The sequence below is a fragment of the Bacillus rossius genome, chromosome 1 (assembly GCF_032445375.1).
Source record: "Bacillus rossius redtenbacheri isolate Brsri chromosome 1, Brsri_v3, whole genome shotgun sequence".
NCBI lineage: Eukaryota > Metazoa > Arthropoda > Insecta > Phasmatodea > Bacillidae > Bacillus > Bacillus rossius.
The window spans coordinates 70,613,284-70,631,232 of NC_086330.1; the positions used below are offsets into that span (position 1 = coordinate 70,613,284).

At 35.3% G+C, this 17,949-nt stretch overlaps 1 protein-coding gene across 4 annotated transcripts in view; it reads left to right on the forward strand.

The window, feature by feature from the left end:
• LOC134537474 (uncharacterized) overlaps positions 1 to 17,949 on the forward strand; it is a 93,837-nt gene that overhangs the window by 13,059 nt on the left and 62,829 nt on the right. For all 4 annotated transcript variants that reach the window (XR_010075994.1, XM_063377951.1, XM_063377959.1 and 1 more), the window contains exon 4: positions 15,424 to 15,739. Coding sequence is in view for 3 of the 4 variants with exons in the window: in XM_063377951.1 (XP_063234021.1) it covers positions 15,424 to 15,739 (316 nt within the window). In the remaining variant the exon portion in view is untranslated. The remainder of the gene's footprint in view (positions 1 to 15,423; positions 15,740 to 17,949) is intronic.

Consider the following 17,949-nt stretch of genomic DNA (forward strand, 5'->3'; position numbering starts at 1 on the left):
AAGGTGGAAATATAAAAATTTATAATTTCAGTACCATGTATGCTATTAAATCCATTCTTATTTATTGTGAAACCTCAAAATAACTTTTTTATTCAACCAACCATTACCAGACCTGCCAACTCTCACGATTTTGGTGTGAGGCTCACGATTTTAAGGTCCATCTCACGCCCTCACGCCAAAATAGTGTTTCCTCGCGATTTTTTGGGGCCCCAAGATTTTGTTTGTAAAAGTTACAAAACAAGTTTTACGAAAGCTTACAGTAACGAGTTTCCATCAATACTCGAGTCACGTAAAGGAAGCAATTTTGCGTTTTGTAGCGTGTGCCGTGCTGATTTTTCTATCTCGCATAGTGGAAGAGGAGACATTGTGAAACATGTCGCTACAAAAAACACAACTAACACGTGAAGTGTATTGCTTCCAATAGAAAAATTAATTTTGCTGTGAACAGTGATAATAGTGTTACACGAGCAGAATGTTATTTTACATCTTATTTAGTTGCGGCCCTGCATGATCACTACACGACAGCGCTAAATTATGTTCAACTAAATTAAATCTGCAACCTATAATTTGTTGAAATAAATTTTGAAGCAGAGACCATGTAACATATGTAGAGTCAAGATTTTGTGGTGTTATTTTAAGACAAATTTCGGTGTAAAGAAATAAAGATTTTGGTGTTATATGGTTTTATTTTTTTGCTCAAAATACCCACGGCAAAATTTTCTTGCTTTTCTGTACAACATGCAAATTTATTAAAACAAATATTAATAAACACTAAAACCTCATGATCTAATTACAATTAAGTTCATTTGCAAATTCATAGATAATTAAGTTCATTTGCAAATTCATAAATTCAAACTTTTAAATAACTACTAAAAATTTCACGACTTAATTACAATCACATACACTACAAAATTACACAATTTAGCACTTCCAAAGTTACTATTAAGACGGTTTTATTGAATGAAATGCTATCATAGTTAAAGTTTACGCATTTTCTGGAGTGAGACGTTGTCTTCTGTCACTAACTACCAGTGAGTACCTGGAAAATGAACGTTCTGCATCAACATTTGATGTTGGGAACCAGATTGCCCTTAAACTGGCTTGAGCAAATTCACTGTAGTCCCCTTTAAGGGAGCAAAGTACCTTTGCAACATCAATTTAGCTTGTTTCTGGCAATGAAAGTTCATCCTCAATTATTTTTTTGAAAGCAACATAGCCATGTATGAATGTATCAATGGGAAAATGGGAAACAGAAGGAAAGTTATGCAGAGACTTCTGTAGGTTTGCATCTTCTATGCTAACCCTACTCACATTTCTTGGGTTGAACAGCAAATTAATGGCATTAAAGACTCTTAGACAAGGATGTCGTTTAACAAATGAGTTTTGCCTCAAACGCTTATGTTTCTCACTCGCGACATGTTTCACAAGCGTATCGCGTCTCTCGTAGTCTAGCCTGCAGTTACAGAATTTGCACATTAAAATTTTATCACTGATATAAAATCCTTCGCTGGAAAATTCTTTCGATCGGTCACTGGCAGAAACCTTCGTTTTAGGCATTATCAAAATTTTTTTAATCACATAGGAAGAATTTAACCTCTCAATACGCAAAAACTTGCCGTGCTGGAAAGATCAAAACAATGGAGAATAGATGCAAATACAAACGCATACCAAATACCAACATACGTACGTGAAAATTAATACCGACATAAACATGTACTATTTATTATTTACAATCGTTACGTTAAGCAGGGTTAATTTTATTTTCGTAGCCTACGTACTTTATTTTAAATAAACACAAAAAGCAATGCGCTTTAGTGTGTAATATTTTAATAATTAAAAACGTAATCTTAGAAAAACATATTTTGGACGTTTGTTATTTTTGTATTTACAGAAAGTGAACGGCGGCCATTGTATCACAGTTATCAACATCTTAAATTATTATGGTACACAAGATTACCGTTTAAAGAAAATATTACGTTAATTCCGAGACTTCATTTTAAAATCTATAATGAATCACCATCGCATATAATATATATGGCTGCTAGTTACTGTAATAAATATTTGATTGTGCTGAAGATAGTGAATTGTCCTTACAGAATGGGGGAAAAAAAACGTAAATAATCAGGATAGACGAACTTTCGTGACATATCGCGGATTTCGCACAATTTCGTTTTATTTCGTGTTTTCAAGTGGTTTTCGGTGTTATTTCGTTTTATCGCGCATTACCATATAATCGTGGCTCTAAACATATGTACAGGTATGTCACTTAAATTTAAATATTCTCATTTGTTGTTTTTTATATCTAACCTGTATTTATGAGCCTGGAAATTTTTATCGAGGACCTCATGATTTTTTAAATTAGAATGTTGGCAGGTCTGCATTACTGCAAGGGCATAAAATAATAGGGGTAGAAGTGCAAAAAAATCTATTCAAATTGCTTGTAAAACTTATAAATATTATCTAAAACTTTTGTCAGTAACAATTTTTGTTACAACCAACCATTTCTGCTAACGATGAAATAAACATGGGTTAAAGGACAAAAAAAATTAATAACTCCCTTATTAGGTAAACAATAAAATCTGTAAGAATGTACAGTAAATCTTGTAAAAATTATGTATGTAAAACTTTGGTCTGAAACAATTTTTAATTAAATGGACCACTTCTGCAAGGGTTTGAAAAAACAAGGAGTTGAAATAAAAAAAAATAACTAAAACTTTACTACCATGTACACTATTGATTCCATTCTTTTTTATTTTAAACTTTCTAAATATTTTCTAAAACATTTGTCTTACGTAAATGTAACCAATGAATCACTGCAAGGGGTGACAATAACAAGGGTTGAAAGATAAATAAATCATGACTTTTTTAGTAGGTATATTATCGAATCCATTATAACTTATGCAAAAATTGTAAAAAATATCTGAATTTTTAGGCGAAAACAATTTAAAAACAGAGGTTGAAATAAAAAAAATCAGTACTTTCTACTATCAATTTCATTCAAATTTATTATAAATCATCTTAATATTATCTTAAACCTTGGTCCAAAACAAATTTTTATATGACCACGTATTAGTGCAAGAGATGAAAATTGTCAACAATGCATAACTACCTTAGTAGGCATAACATGAAATTTGTTCTAAGCTATTTAATGCTGTATGCATTGAGTTAAAAATATTCTAAACATTTTTGCTGCATAGAATATGTGTTTAATTGATCACTTTGGAATATTGGGAAACATATAGGACGTTATATATATATATATATATAGACACATATATATAGACACACATTAAGTTCTTAAAACGTTCCAGAAGTTTTTAGAGGTTTAAAAAATTATTTCCAAAATAAATAGGTACTTCAAAATCTACTTACACCTGTAGGCCGTGCCAAAAGTGATTTATTTTTGATTTGGGTTTGACGTCTTGTTGACAGTGAGATCATTAGAAACACTAAGCCACTAGCTAATGTACTACACAACCATGTACACAGAACATATTTGAGAAGGTATTGGCCTGGCCTGTTGTAAAAAGAACCACCCCAGCATTTGCCTGGAGTGATTTTGAACCATTGGAAATCAAAATCAGGTGGCAAAATAAAATTTAATGACTGTGCTTTGAATGTAAAATAATTTTTACTTAACAAAAAGTGCACATGTGATTTATTTAGTTCTTTAAGCTTTCTGAGATACCTCCAAACTTTCTTATGGTACAAGGAATGATTTGTGTATAATATTTTAGATAAGATTTCAATTTCTGACTCATTTAGGTTAGATAGGTAACCGAATTTAAATTTAAATATAGAAATATTGAAATATATGCAAAATAGTTTTTACTTGAAAATATTCAATCCACATTTGATTCTTAACAAAAAATTGCTATTGATACTCCTCTATCCTATGTGCTGTATTGAGTGAATTGTCATTGTGTGATCAGATCATTGTGGTTTGTTACACATTCCAATTCCAAACAGCTTTTAAATCAATCTGGGGGTAATTAGTTAGCTATGAATTCTTTTTTCAGTCTTTGTACTGATTTTACATTGCATGCTTGATGCATTTAGTCCTCTGTGCTGATGTACCGTGGCATGGTCCATTCATCCTTTAATACTTTCTGTCATGAGTAATCTTGTTGTATTCTCAGTTTATCAGGAACTGCTATTTTTGGACTATAACTGTTCCTTTTTTTTTTTTTTTTTTTTTAATTTATTTTGGAAAATTTTAATACATAAATAAAGCAACTCTATAGTTTATTGGTAATGTTATTGATGCATATTTTACTGAAAATGTAAATTGATACTTTCAGCCAATATTTGTGCATTTAGCTTAAGGGGATTGGTGCAGGACAAAAAACAGTCATTCGTCAGGATTTGTTGGAAATGAGCTTAAGTGTTTCATAAATGCTTGTTTATTACTACTGTACGGCCAGCCAGCACGTATATAAGCTAGCGGGTGAGATTTGGCAAGTTAGTGGCGAGAGAGCTTCAGTGAGGGGAGGTTGTCGAAGGTTGCAGCTCGGAGGCCTGCCATCTAGCGGGAATCTTTCGAAGGTCTTCCACAATGTCGCCTTTCTCTCTCTCTCTCTCTCTCTCTCTCTCTCTCTCTCTCCAACACGGACACCCAACCAGCTCTTATCTTCGCTTCCCATTTTGCCCTATCCTTCATTCTCGGATCAGGTAGCCGCCCTTCCCCGCGTAGACTTTCGTGTTACTCCAGGAAACCAAGACAACCTGTGAAAAATTTGTCCAAAGCTGAATTTTTGTACTGTGGTAGAGTTGACTATGCTTAATAATATACCGAAAGTTTACCGCTGTAGACCTTGTGCGTTATCACCGAAAATTTGCATTTAAGTCCTAGGTGACAGCAACTTGCATCAGTCCATTAAAATGCTACCCATTTATACAGTTTTTAATTTTGACTGTCCGTAAACTTACCAAAATAATCTAGAAACTGTAATACACCCATTAATGTTAGAAAGCATTTAAAATTTTAATATTTAATATATGATATAAAGCGATTAATTCACGACATATATTTTTTTCATCTTTGCCACCCAGATAAAAATACGATTTACACCGATTTGAAGAGCCCAATGCGAAAAAATGTCTAAATAAATGTTTTTAATTATACTTTTAGCTTTAAGATAGTATATTTATAAAGAGTCTAGCATAATTAGTTGCCTCATTAAAGCTGCCCGAGCGTTGCAGTGTACTGCGGCCGTACTGATCTTTCACGTCCGGCGGGCTTTGAAACACGCTGCGTACTGCGACACTCAATAAACTTGGTCTTATTTAGGGATTACTTAAAATATATTTAATGCATATGATAGGGTGTATTCATGTTTCATCTACTGAGATATACATATTCTTTTTTCTTATATGAATGATTTTTGATACAATAAAATTAACAATAAACAATTTCTGCTTGGAACTTGTAAATCAAAATTCTAGAGGACCTCTGGTTTTATATATGTGTGTTCGTATTTTGTTACAAAAATTTTATTATTAAAAATTATTTTAATACCAAAAAATATAATAATTTTTTATTTCTAATACATTATATTATTTTAGATCAGAACTGTGCAAAATTTTAATGTTGCCTATATTATAATATATATATATATATTTAATTGTATGAAATTAGTTTACTACATAACAATTGAAGAAAACGATACACCGTAAATGTGCTTATTGAGTTTTGTCACTTTTATAACATAATTCGTATGATAATATATTTTTTTTTTCAGAAAATAAATAAAACATAAGTTGTGTTGTAAAATGTATTGATAGAATTACATATTTAGTATTTTTTTTCTAAGTTAATTCATTGGAGTGCTGCGCCTAGCTTACTTCGTTGAATTTCTAGTGGCAAAGAGCGGTGGTGGATGTTTTTGCAAGAGTTTGATCGTATTTTATGACCCCAGCTGTGAGAGGGTGTTCGTCCCAGAAATCCTAACGGTCAAGGAAAATAGCCTTTCTCTGTAGTCATGTACGGGTCTGCTACTCGCGCAATATCGTTAGTTTATCACAACTTTCCGGGAAGTTCTATTGTTGTTATTTATTTATAATTTATAAATTAAAGTCGATCATACTAACATTTTTACCAAAGCAAATCACATCCTGGAAGATTTTTATCTACGTTTGCAACAAAAATCACTTGCAGTTAGGAAGCTTTTATTCTTTCAGAGTAAAATTCAGTCTGGAATTACCATACATTAAAAACCTTAGTTTTCTGGAGTAAAAAACGTCCCAGCACGAGCGACTTTAACACTGCTGCACACACACTACGCAGCTTGAAATACATCAGTGGTCAGACTATTGTACCAGACACTCAAAATATACACATTTAAACCACAAAAAAAAAAACACAGACAATATTTATGAAGTGATTTTGATGTTACGCTCAACATATTTATGTAACATGTAGTCAAATTTCTATAAATAAATATTTTTTTCTTACCTTTTATGATTAAAATTACCAATTTAATAATAGGACGTTTAAACTTTGAGGTGTTTATCACAGTTACCATGTAGGACATTCTTTTATATTACTTTGGTGCCATAATGAGAACCGACTTAAAAAAGTATTAAAGTTATTAAATTTACGAAACATTTTTGTGGATCATTGTAGAAATTATCATTAAGGACTCAACTGCTCATTATTGGTGTGATCACAAGATTTCATCGGTAAACTTTTGACGTGTTACTAAGAAATGTTCATTCTACTACTGTACAAATTTTCGGCTTTGGGATAGTTTTCCATGTATTAAGGTTCCTATCTACCTGCCTTTGAGGTTTCAAAAACATGTACATTGTTTTATGCAATTTCCAATAAAACTATTAGAGTAACAGCTCTTAAATTTTTTATCCGACAAGTAAAATGAATTCTTTTTGGAAGCATAATTTTACATTTTCTAATTTCGTGATGTAATTTACTAAAATTAATTGCTCAAAACAAGCAATTTGATGCCTGAATTCCCGGTTACTTATCTAAAATTTGTGAAATATGAAACAATAAAACTAAAGACGACATTGTTATGATCAAAATGATAGTATAAAAGTGTAGGGTCACCGCTTTGAATTTTAAAATATTCGTTTACGAAAATTGGATATTTTGGTGTTCTTTGTGTCTGACTCGTGCTGCCTTGCGGGAGAGACACGTGAAGCTCGAGGCAAGGACTAGAAGGGAGGGGATGGCGTGGTCTGCAGGGCCAGGCGGCGCTGGAGGGGTGGTTCTGGCCTTGAACATTGCCGCGAGAGATAACTGTAAGCTGATTCTTCCCTGCTCGCAGCAGCAGCTTGTGTTTCCTGTCGTTGTATCCTGTACTTTGATGTTTGAGATACCTCAAACCATTCCGCACACGAGAATGTGGATGTTTGTAGAGGAAAACACTCCTAAATAATTATGTAATGTTTGTCTAGTATTCCACTAAATTGCCATCCAACATAAAGTGAATATAAAGTATATAAACGCATGAGTTAATAGTGATTATATTAAATTGGTTAGAGAACTATAGCAGAAATATTATTAGAAGTAAGTAAAGGCTCCGGTTATTAGTCATCAGTAAAGCCACTGAATTTTCGCGCATTCATTTAGTCGCAAGCTTGAATGCAAACCTCCACACTGTCGCACTGTGTTCATGATTGGACCGCAGTTATCTGGACACGCCCCTCTACGACCGTGAGCCAACAATGTCCAGCTAGGAGAGAAGTAAGCGAATCAGGTAGTGTCAAATAACAAGGATAAAAATGTTCTCGCTAAGAAATCAACCAATGGAAAAGTAAACATGGGTCGAGCACACCTATAACTTTGAATTCTATCCTGAGGCCAGAGGAATCCGCGAAATTTCCGTGACTTTGGTCATCAGCTTCATATATAAAGATGGAAGCGCATGTAGACAAAATAAAAGCAAAATCGGGCAAATTGTTTATGAGTGCAAGAAGGAAGAAGAGAAAAGGAACAGCCTTGATTGAATATCAGAAACAAAGGTATGTCACATTTTTTTTGCATGGACTCAAATGGGGAACTAAATATTTTACCAACCACCCTTTTTTTTTATTTTGCTCCTCTTCAAAGTGGGTTAGTAATAATAATTTTTCGTGTTTTCAGAAAATACGACAGACTTCAGGAAAATTCGCAAGACATTCTACCGCAAGCCAGTAGTACAGTGCACAGCGCAACTCATGTTTCGTACTCTGAATTCGGTACAGTGATTGATACACCTCAATGTTCAGTACATGAAACGTGCGACATAGAGAACTCATGTCACGGCTTGAGCAACGGAGAAGTGTAAATAATAATAGTTTATTTTATTCAGCCATGAAATATTTTTTCCTAACGTCCCCACTTCTGCGTACTGCAAATCGCTACCAGTACCTACCACCATATTTTTTTTTTGCACTACAATGTTTTTAATGTCATGTTGTAAGAAAAATTGAGTCTTAATCAAAAGATTAATTTTTAGTAACTTGCGCGTTTGGATGATATAAGAATGCATACCATGTGTTTCTATATTTTAAATTAATTTTTACTACTTTGTTTCGTAAGTTATTACCGTAGTTTTTGGTTCCATGTTTCTTTCTCAATCCAGCTATTTTGACTTGTGAAAATAATACAGTAACATGTTCGAAAAAACATTACCACCAATAAGTACAGTATTTTTGCTTGTTACCACTTGCTTCTTGAAAGAAATTTGCTCTCAACGAGTTCTAAATAACTGACGTGATTGGACAATGCCATGGTTACTTCTCTTGAGTGTTTAGTTCAGACTAAATTGAACTATTTGAAAATGAACCTTTGAAAAAATTAAAAACACTGCTTGTTACTAGAGTGGATTATGCATTGAATATTAGTAGTATTAAAATATTCGGGGAACAAATTATTAGAAAAATTGCCTAACAATTATTATGATGGTAAATTTCTGCCCTTGATATATTATTTGAATAGGTTTTAAATATAAAATAAAATTATTTTTGCCCTAACTCCCATAGTCTGCTAGGTGTGATTAATTGTTTTCCACATTACGTTATTGCACGTAACTGTAAATATAAGCTAGTTTAACCTACAGTGCTTCACTGTGGCAGAGTGATAAAACATTCTTAACTTTGCAACTTATTTTTAAAACAAGTATTTCTAAATAACATTGAAAACATGTCATATATATATATATATATTTTAATTTGTGTTTATATCCGCTGATCTTTCGTTATGGGTAGGTTTGCAAATTTAGTACGGGAATGTGTAACATTTACAGGAAAATTCCAAAATAATACACGTTACTTCAGTCAGTAATGCAGTCAGAGAGTGAAAACGGTATTTCCTACTGGAGCAGGCGGGTTGCTGATGATGTAATTATGGAAGACGAAATGGTCGATGGTGTAGAAGATGAAATGCTTGATGGTGTCGGCATAGGAGCAGTAAATGGAACAGTGCTCGTGGCGATGGACGTATTTATTATCAGCAACAATAAAATAACTAGATACGTAGGCTTATAAATCTTTTATAACAAGGCCTTATGAAAATGTTTCTCGTGATATTTTAGGATGAAAATATTACGTCTCATGTTAGTTCTGTTTTGGATTGGCATTAGTTTTTGTAAGATTTTGTCTCAATGATTATCCCCCATGTGGTGGTGGGGTAGAAACCCACCATAGCCTGGTGGACTTGGCATATTACATGTAATTGCCAACCTTTTTTCTTTTTTGTTTTAAAACACATTAAGTATTTCTCAAACCAAATAAAAACTGAAGTTGCAAAAATATAAGCTTCTGTGCATACCGTCTTTCTACATAATTCGAGTTAGAATGTGGTTTGCTATAACCTTCTGCAATTAATTTCAGTCACTAAAAAAATTCAATGTTTTGGACAGCTATTTTATTTTTTAAAGAACTGGAATTATCACTCGTAAATACTTGCAGTATACCTCCTCTGTTACTCAGGGCCGTTAGTACATCTAAAACCTCTACCGAAATCTGATGTAACCAAAAACCTGAAAGTTTTTTAGTATGCCAGAAATCTATTAAAACGCGCAATTTGAACCTCGTCAAAAACTTCAGGACATAATTCAAAATAAATTATTTCATAATATTGATGCTATCTATAACATGCTCATAACCTACAATAGAATTCCAGTTCTTATAACAGAGTGTGCACGTTGTAAAACTATGTAGTCTCAGATTAAACGGGACTTTTTATAGATAAACAATACCCCTTCATCGGTGCTACACCTGATGGCCTCATTGGAAGTAATACAATAGTGGAAACAAAGTGCCCTGCATCTGCATATGGAAAGGATCTAAGAGAAACCATGAAAGAAGGAAAACTGAAGTACCTGATGTTTTCGGATGATAAAATGAATTCTGTCGTTTTAAATAACAAACAAGAATATTTTTACTAAATACAAGGTCAGCTACATGTCACACAGAGAGATGTTTGTTTATTTGCTGTCTGGACATCTACCGAAAAGGAAATAACAATCACGAAGATCGAAAAAGATGACACATTCTGGGAAAACAAAATGAAAAATAAACTTGTCACATTTTATAAACACTGCATGTTGCCTGAATTCGTGGATCAGAGACACACGCGTAGCATGGAAAAACGAGACCCCATTTACATAACTGATGCTTTACTTCAAAAGAAACAAGATAGGATGTTAAAATAATCCAAGAACACGCCTTCAAGTTCTCAACAACTGGCTCATATTGAAGTGAATCATTAACTTAGCTATACAGTCAACAGACTGATGTTTGGTTCAGTTGGGATACAGGCTTGACAGCTCTGAACTTGAGCAGGACTGAGGTACTGCACGGAAAGTAAATGCAGAATTTTTTTTTGTTGCAATAACGATTCCTATCTCTTAATTAACAAAGACTTACGACAAAATTACGGAACTAAATAATGCATTGCAATCTAACATGCATTCAGGGAAATGTTCGGCAGTGCTTGTGGACGATATGGTTTGACAACAGTGTAAGTTATGCTTTGTTATAGAGCAATCATCTATTTTTATATAAACTCCTAAGACGGAGGAACATGCGTGTTGGGGTTCTTTACGTCGCAAATGTCTTCTTTTTGTTAAAACAATTTTTTGTTAAATACTGTAGTTGTACAAATAAGCATTATGACTGTAAATTTAAATATATTTGTGTAATTTTTTATCGTAAAATTAACGACGAAATAATAACAGCAAGTGTTTGTATTTTGAGATACTACCTATAGAATCTAAAATACTTGGTTTAACATTTTTATCATGTGAAATTATATGCTATGTAAGATTTTGTACATAACCTAGCTGAATGTTTTAAATTTGTCTATATCACTCATTACCTGTCAACAAATTATTACAGTAGGCTTGTGTATTTTATGATGCCATGGAATCCAACCACTTGCGTGAAATTCCCCTCATGTAAAAATATGTCTTCTATGAGATTGTATATACAAAATTGCGGATTGTCTTAAAGTTGTCTGTATCATTCCTGTCGACGAATTTACCACAAGTGTAGCCTATGTATTTTGAGATGTCATACAAATTAACCACTTGGTTTAGTGTTGTTCTCATGTGAAAGTATGTATTGTATATTATTGTGAATATAAATATATATAATATATATAATGTAGTGGTTGTTAAAACGGTCCACAGCTTACTGCTTCTCAGCCTTTCGTTTACAACTGATAAATTTTGGAAAATTTATGTACATATATAAAAGTGTATATATAAAATTTAGCTTTAAAAATTAGGCAACAAAAATTCAAAATAAATAATTAACGTGTTATCTTATTTCCATTAAAATATTTCTCACTATTCCAGAGTAAAAAGACCAGCAAGTTACTAATAACGCAGGTGAATTTTTTTCGTTTTGCCGCATAATGCTGGATTCAGGGTACACAACGACATTCCGGCTGCTCTGGTGATACTGTGAGCAACACCTGTCCTTAACATGAATAAATAAAGGTAAAGCAGATGGAACAGGCAAAAAAAAAGTTTTGGAAGTGTGTCTTTTGCACGTCTTTTGCAAGGACCTACGTATATTTTCTAATAATATTTAATTTCCAGTAACCATAACAATAAAAAAACCTGTAATGTCAGGAATTTATAGCTTTACAGAGTAGAGTTAGATTACAATTACGGTCAATTTATGTATACGTTCTTGGAATGAAGTATTCAGTTTATATTTATATTGCTGTTTATTTTTTGCGACAGAAATTGTGCGAGCGGGAAGCAATGTTTCAGAACTCTGCGTACAAATGTCATACGACTGTGCTGGGACGAAAGCCAAACACAGGTACATTCACGGAACTGGTGGTGGATTCCAGCCCTCCTTCCTCCACGGCGCCTGCAAGCCGACTGCCGCGAGGGAGGGGAGGTAACGCGCCGTCATCCCCTCCCTACCTACTGTAGATGCGCGGCGAGCCCAGAACTGTGACGCCCCTAGCTACAAACTCCGCCTCCAGGGCGATCAGTTCAAGGTCATCGGGACAGATACCGAGTTCTCACGCGTCTAGATAGGAACCTTAAAAACCTTTGTTTCTTCACAGCGAAATTCGTCCCGACCCGAGTGTACTTCGGCAACCTCGCAGTAGTATACACTATGCGGCTCGGATCACTTTAGTGGTCAGACACATTGTACCAGGCTCTCAACAAATAAACTAATTTAAAATTTAAGAACTAAATTGTGATCGTAAAATGGCCGCCATGGTGATTTGCGAATTTATGGAGAAATAAAAGCAGTTAAAATCTTATGTAGTTCCAAGAGACATTATTACATCACCAATCATCTAAAGTAACAGGTTTACAAAATATCAACATATTCAGTAACTAGTCAGTTTTTTCAAATGTGTTAGTATGTATTAACAATCTGGACCATATCTATTCGGTGAGGTCTGTATTGTTACAGACTATCTGCTATCTGTATTCTGGTATTTGAAATTTGAAGCTACTTAATGATTCACTTTCAAAGTCTATTAAAATATACCTAATGCTAATTGCAGTAATATTTCTACTCAATTTCAAAATTATAATTCCTGAAAATTTGTAGCGGACACATTTCAATGTAACACTTACTGATTTTCGAGTTGTGTTGAGGTTTCACATGCCACTTCGTGTACACGAGATGGCCCCTGCTCTGGTAACAATGAGTCATCACAACCGGTGCCGTCTGTACGAGCGTCTTCACAAGTTATCCTGAAGTATGTTCTTAAATATTAATTCAAGTGAATTCTTAAAATCCTACACACCTTATCTTAAGTGTCGTAAATGAATCGTTATATTTTGTAAATCCATATAATATAGGAGCCAACATGGCGCGAAGCGATGGACGCGATACGAATAATATTTTTTTTTACCAACCACTACATCAGTAAATATTTGTGGTTTCCATTCACTATGAATTCAAGCATGTAACATGTGTACTGCTTCTTCAATTCGGCCACAGTTAAATGGGAGGCTCTGAATCACTGAAAACTCCTCAACAAAATCAACGATGAATCACAGGCATTACATCAAACAGTTGTCACAAGTCAAGTAGCCAATGAGCAGGTGACATTTTTCGAGTCCGTAGAGGATTGTTAAGACTACTCTACAGGTCAATGGCAACGCGCCCTTACGTGCATGGTTAATACCCCGCATGAGTAGAGTGTAAAGGCGTAAGCCTGAGACACATCTAGGTCCTCATCTAACCGCGCACACTTAGATTTAACTCAGGATAGGGTGAAAAATGTTTACTAATTTTGCAGTCCTAACAGTCACCAATGAAACGCCACCAAAATAAATAAATAAGCTCACGAATATTGTTCGTGAATGAAGGAGAAGCTGATACTTTGGAAACGTTACCAGCAGATATTAAATAATGTTTAAATATTATTTACGTAGCTTACTTCTTAAAACTGCATTCATGTAAACTGATTTTGTGTGAGACTATGTTGAGTGTTTTCTGCTACACTTATTTTTCTGAAAAAAGTCTATTGTGGCTTAATAAACTTGTTAACATTGATGCCTGTCATAAAAAAAATTCAAACGTAATTATACGGATACATGTTGAGTATAGTTTATGAATGGTTCACGCATTGCTGAAAAAAAAAAACATGTTTACAATTTTACACATCTTTTTGTTGTCGCATCGCGTCCATCACGTTGTACATACGCAACTCTGAAAAATAAATGTATGGTAAAAAAAGCTGTAATAAAATAATCTTTTATCTTTCTTTATTCTTTTTTCTAAGCGCTCTAATGGCTTTCGATAGTTTTGTTCTTTTGTGTATTCTGCTTGGTGGAGGTTTCTTCGGCATTTTATTCCTGAATAAATCTCACGCTTACAACAAAAAACATCTAGCTAAACCACTGTGCTAAATAATAACAGAGAATAACCATTCAATTATACGCCGAGCTAGACCAAACACGTTCTCTTATCTACTGAAAATGAATACGTTGACCTTCATATCAGTTTCGTGCAAAATCCCGTCTCCCCTTCGTAAACAGCAGACAGCTGTGGCAGGGTGGGAACTAGAGAAATCACTGGCTGCAAAAAGTTGGGGAAACTGTCGCAAGGTGTCACTACTGTCCAGCGCGCTCCATCATTTCTCGTATCCAAGCTTGCACGCTGCTCAAACTTCTACAGCCACGTTTTTACTTTAGGTCCGACTGCAATAAGCTAAAGACTAAAATAAAGTCAATCATTCAGCCGATATGTGAATTACAAATGAAAACGCGAATGTTATTAAATTCGCAAATGAATATCACGCAATTTCGTAGCAGCTCATTTATTAAAATTCAAACTGTAAAAACATTAAATTAATAATGATCACAGATAAAATAATGGTCACAGTCATATCTCCCGTGTCTGAAAATTTATCTGCGAAAGTTTTACCACTGAATTCTTTATGGTTTTTTTAATAAAGCTTGAATTAAAAAAATTCCTGAAAATCAGCAATAACTTAATTAAAATAAAAAAATAAATTTTACACCAGAATGGTTCAAATCGTCTCTAGCAGCTAAATCATTAACAAATATATAGTTTTTTTTTAATACGAAGCTGGTGCACCAATCCCCTTAAACTTGGGGAAAATAAATTTTTAGGCTGTATTGCATAATTCCCTACAATTTTTTTTTTTCCCTGGGCACATTCTTAACATTCTTATTTTCTTCTCTGTGTTCATATGACCATGTGTAATCTTTTGTGCTATTGCAACTACGTATTGCTGAAAGTTGTCAGTATGAATAAGATGATTTTTATTTTGTGTCCAAGTACATAGTGTGAATCTACTAGTATCTGAAAATATCTTAGTAAAAAAATATTTTTGAAAAGAAAAGTATCTGCTGTACATAATTCTTATCGGAACACAGAACTACGGTGTGGTATGAATGATAAATTGATCAAGTGCAGCACTCTCACGAAATCCTTCAGGTGACGAGCAGCGCAGGAATGTTGCAGGGGAGATGGAGCACGCCCTGAACATCTCGAAGCCCTGCGTGGTGTTCTGCTCGCCGGTGTGCGAGCGGAGCGTCTGCGAGCTGGCGCGGCGCCTGCCCTTCGTGCGGGAGGTGGTGGTGTTTGGACCGTCCTCCGCCCTCGGCCGCCCACTGCTGTCGGACCTGGTGCGGCCCGGCGCGGACCGGCTCGGCGCGGCTGAGGACGTGGGGCCGGACGAGCACGTGGCGTGCGTGCTGTGCTCCAGCGGCACGACGGGCCTGCCCAAGGGCGTCATGCTCACCGCACGCAACATCCTGGCCACCATGACCAACCTGAGGTGCGCGCTCCTGAACTGAAGTCTTCACTCCATCTTACCTTTGAATATATATACAGTACAGAAGTCGCGAGTGGATAGGATTTGCTCCATGTTTTTCATAAGCGTATGATGAGCAGCTTGGGAACTTCACCGCTGCGGTGCGCTGCCGTAACGCCCTGTATCGTCTTAATTGTTGTTTACGCGTTAGAGCGCAGCACTGTCGCCCGCTGTCATTCCCCCGCAACCCCCCACCTATCATTCACTGCAGCTCAAGGTCGTTCGACGGGAGGGGGAGGGGGTGTTTGAAGAGTTTGACACTTGTCCGCTAGGGACAACCACAAGTCGATGGTGGCGATTGCGGCGGCGAATTAGCCAACTACCTCAAAACCGTATTAGAAATTTTAACCTGGGCTGGCGACTTCTATCAATACTAATATTATAAATGTGAAAGTAACTCTGTCTGTCTGTCTGTCTGTCTGTCTGTCTGTCTGTCTGTCTGTCTGTCTGTCTGTCTGTCTGTCTGTCTGTTTGTTTGTTTGTTTGTTTGTTAGTTACCTTTTCCCGGCTGAACGGCTGAATGGATCGTAATGAAATTTGGCAAGGAGATAGATTATATCCTGGGGATGGACATAGGCTATCTTTTGTCTAAAAAAATAATCTTTAAACGGGTTAAAAAAATATATGTTAATTTTATTTAATGTGTGTCATAGATATACAAACTGTTAGTGTCCTTCCTCTATGCCTGCCGAGCAATAGCTTTCAAGCCATTATGTTACGTTTTTCTATTGTAAGGAACTAAGTAGAGAGTAAGAAAAATGTAAAGATCTTGACAGTTTGTAGTGTCGCCATATTTGTTTCAATTTTCAATACCGTTTTTGTATATTACAATTTAAATTGCTGAAAAAAAATCATTATTCATAGGTAGGTAATAAGTTTTTCTATTTGTCAATATTGTTAGTATGGTAGATAGGAGTACAGTAAATGCCTACATTCTTATATTCCTTTATATCTCTTTCGATTTGGAGTGTTTCCGTGCCATTCGGGGTCCCCCCCCCCCCCCAGGTGGTTAAAGCCCCAAAATTTCAAAAGTTAAAAAATTTTTAAAAATCTTTCTCTTTCGATTTTAAGTGTTTTCGAGCCATTCAGGGTCCTCGAATCCCCCGCCCCCCTCTGGGAAAAAGCTCCAAAATTTCGATAATTTTAGGAATTTCAAATATCATTTCTTTTGAGATAGTGTGTTCCGAAACGTTCCAGGTCCTGAACCTCCACCCCCTCCCCTTCCACAAAAGTGAAAGCCACAAAATTGAGAAAAATTGGAGGAAATTGTATTAAAATTAAGTCACTACGAACTAAAGTGTCTGGGGCATGGTGGAACTTTTACCCAAAGTCGACTTACCACCCAATTTTGAGGAAGGGGGGGAGTGCAAAACCCAAAAATTACGAAACATTTCAAAAATTTCTTTAATTTAAGTATACTTTTTTACTATTTGGAGTGTTTCCGAGCCATTCGGGGTCTTCAAACTACCCTCCCCCCACAAGGAGTCAAAGACCCAATAATAAAAAAAATTCCCAAAATTTCGAAAACCTATTCTCTTTCGATTTGGAGTGTTTACGAGCCATTCGGGGTCCTCAACATAACCCCCTCCCCCCTTCTCAGGGGTCAAAGCCCCAAAATTTAGAAAATTTCAAAAATCATTCTCTTTCGATTTTTAGTGTTTCCCTGCCATTCAGGGTCCTCAAAATCACCCTCCCCCCTCTGGGAACAAAGCCCCAAAATCTCGAAAATTTCAGGAATTTCAAATATAATTTCTTTCGAGATGGAGTGTTCCAAACCATTCGATGTCTTGAACATCCACTTTCCGCAAAAGTGAAAGCCCCAAAATTTCGAAATATAAGAATATATATAATTGGATGTTGGCATGTATGACGTCGATAAACTCTTACACCGTTTGACCGATCGCCATGATTGTCACATCAAATGTTTTTATCATGAAGGTTTTTATGCTATCCATTTTTTTTTGTAACTCGCTGCTAGATGGCGCTGTAGCGCATCAACTTCTAAACCTTTCAACCGATCGCCATGGGTAAACAGAAAATCATAGGTCACAGATACACAAACAGTAATTATGTGTCATTTCTTAATGTCCACCACACTGGACATATCCCTATCCATTTTGCTGTAACTCGCGGACAATATATCACCCGGTGTTCAGCCCGAGCAAAGCCGGGTA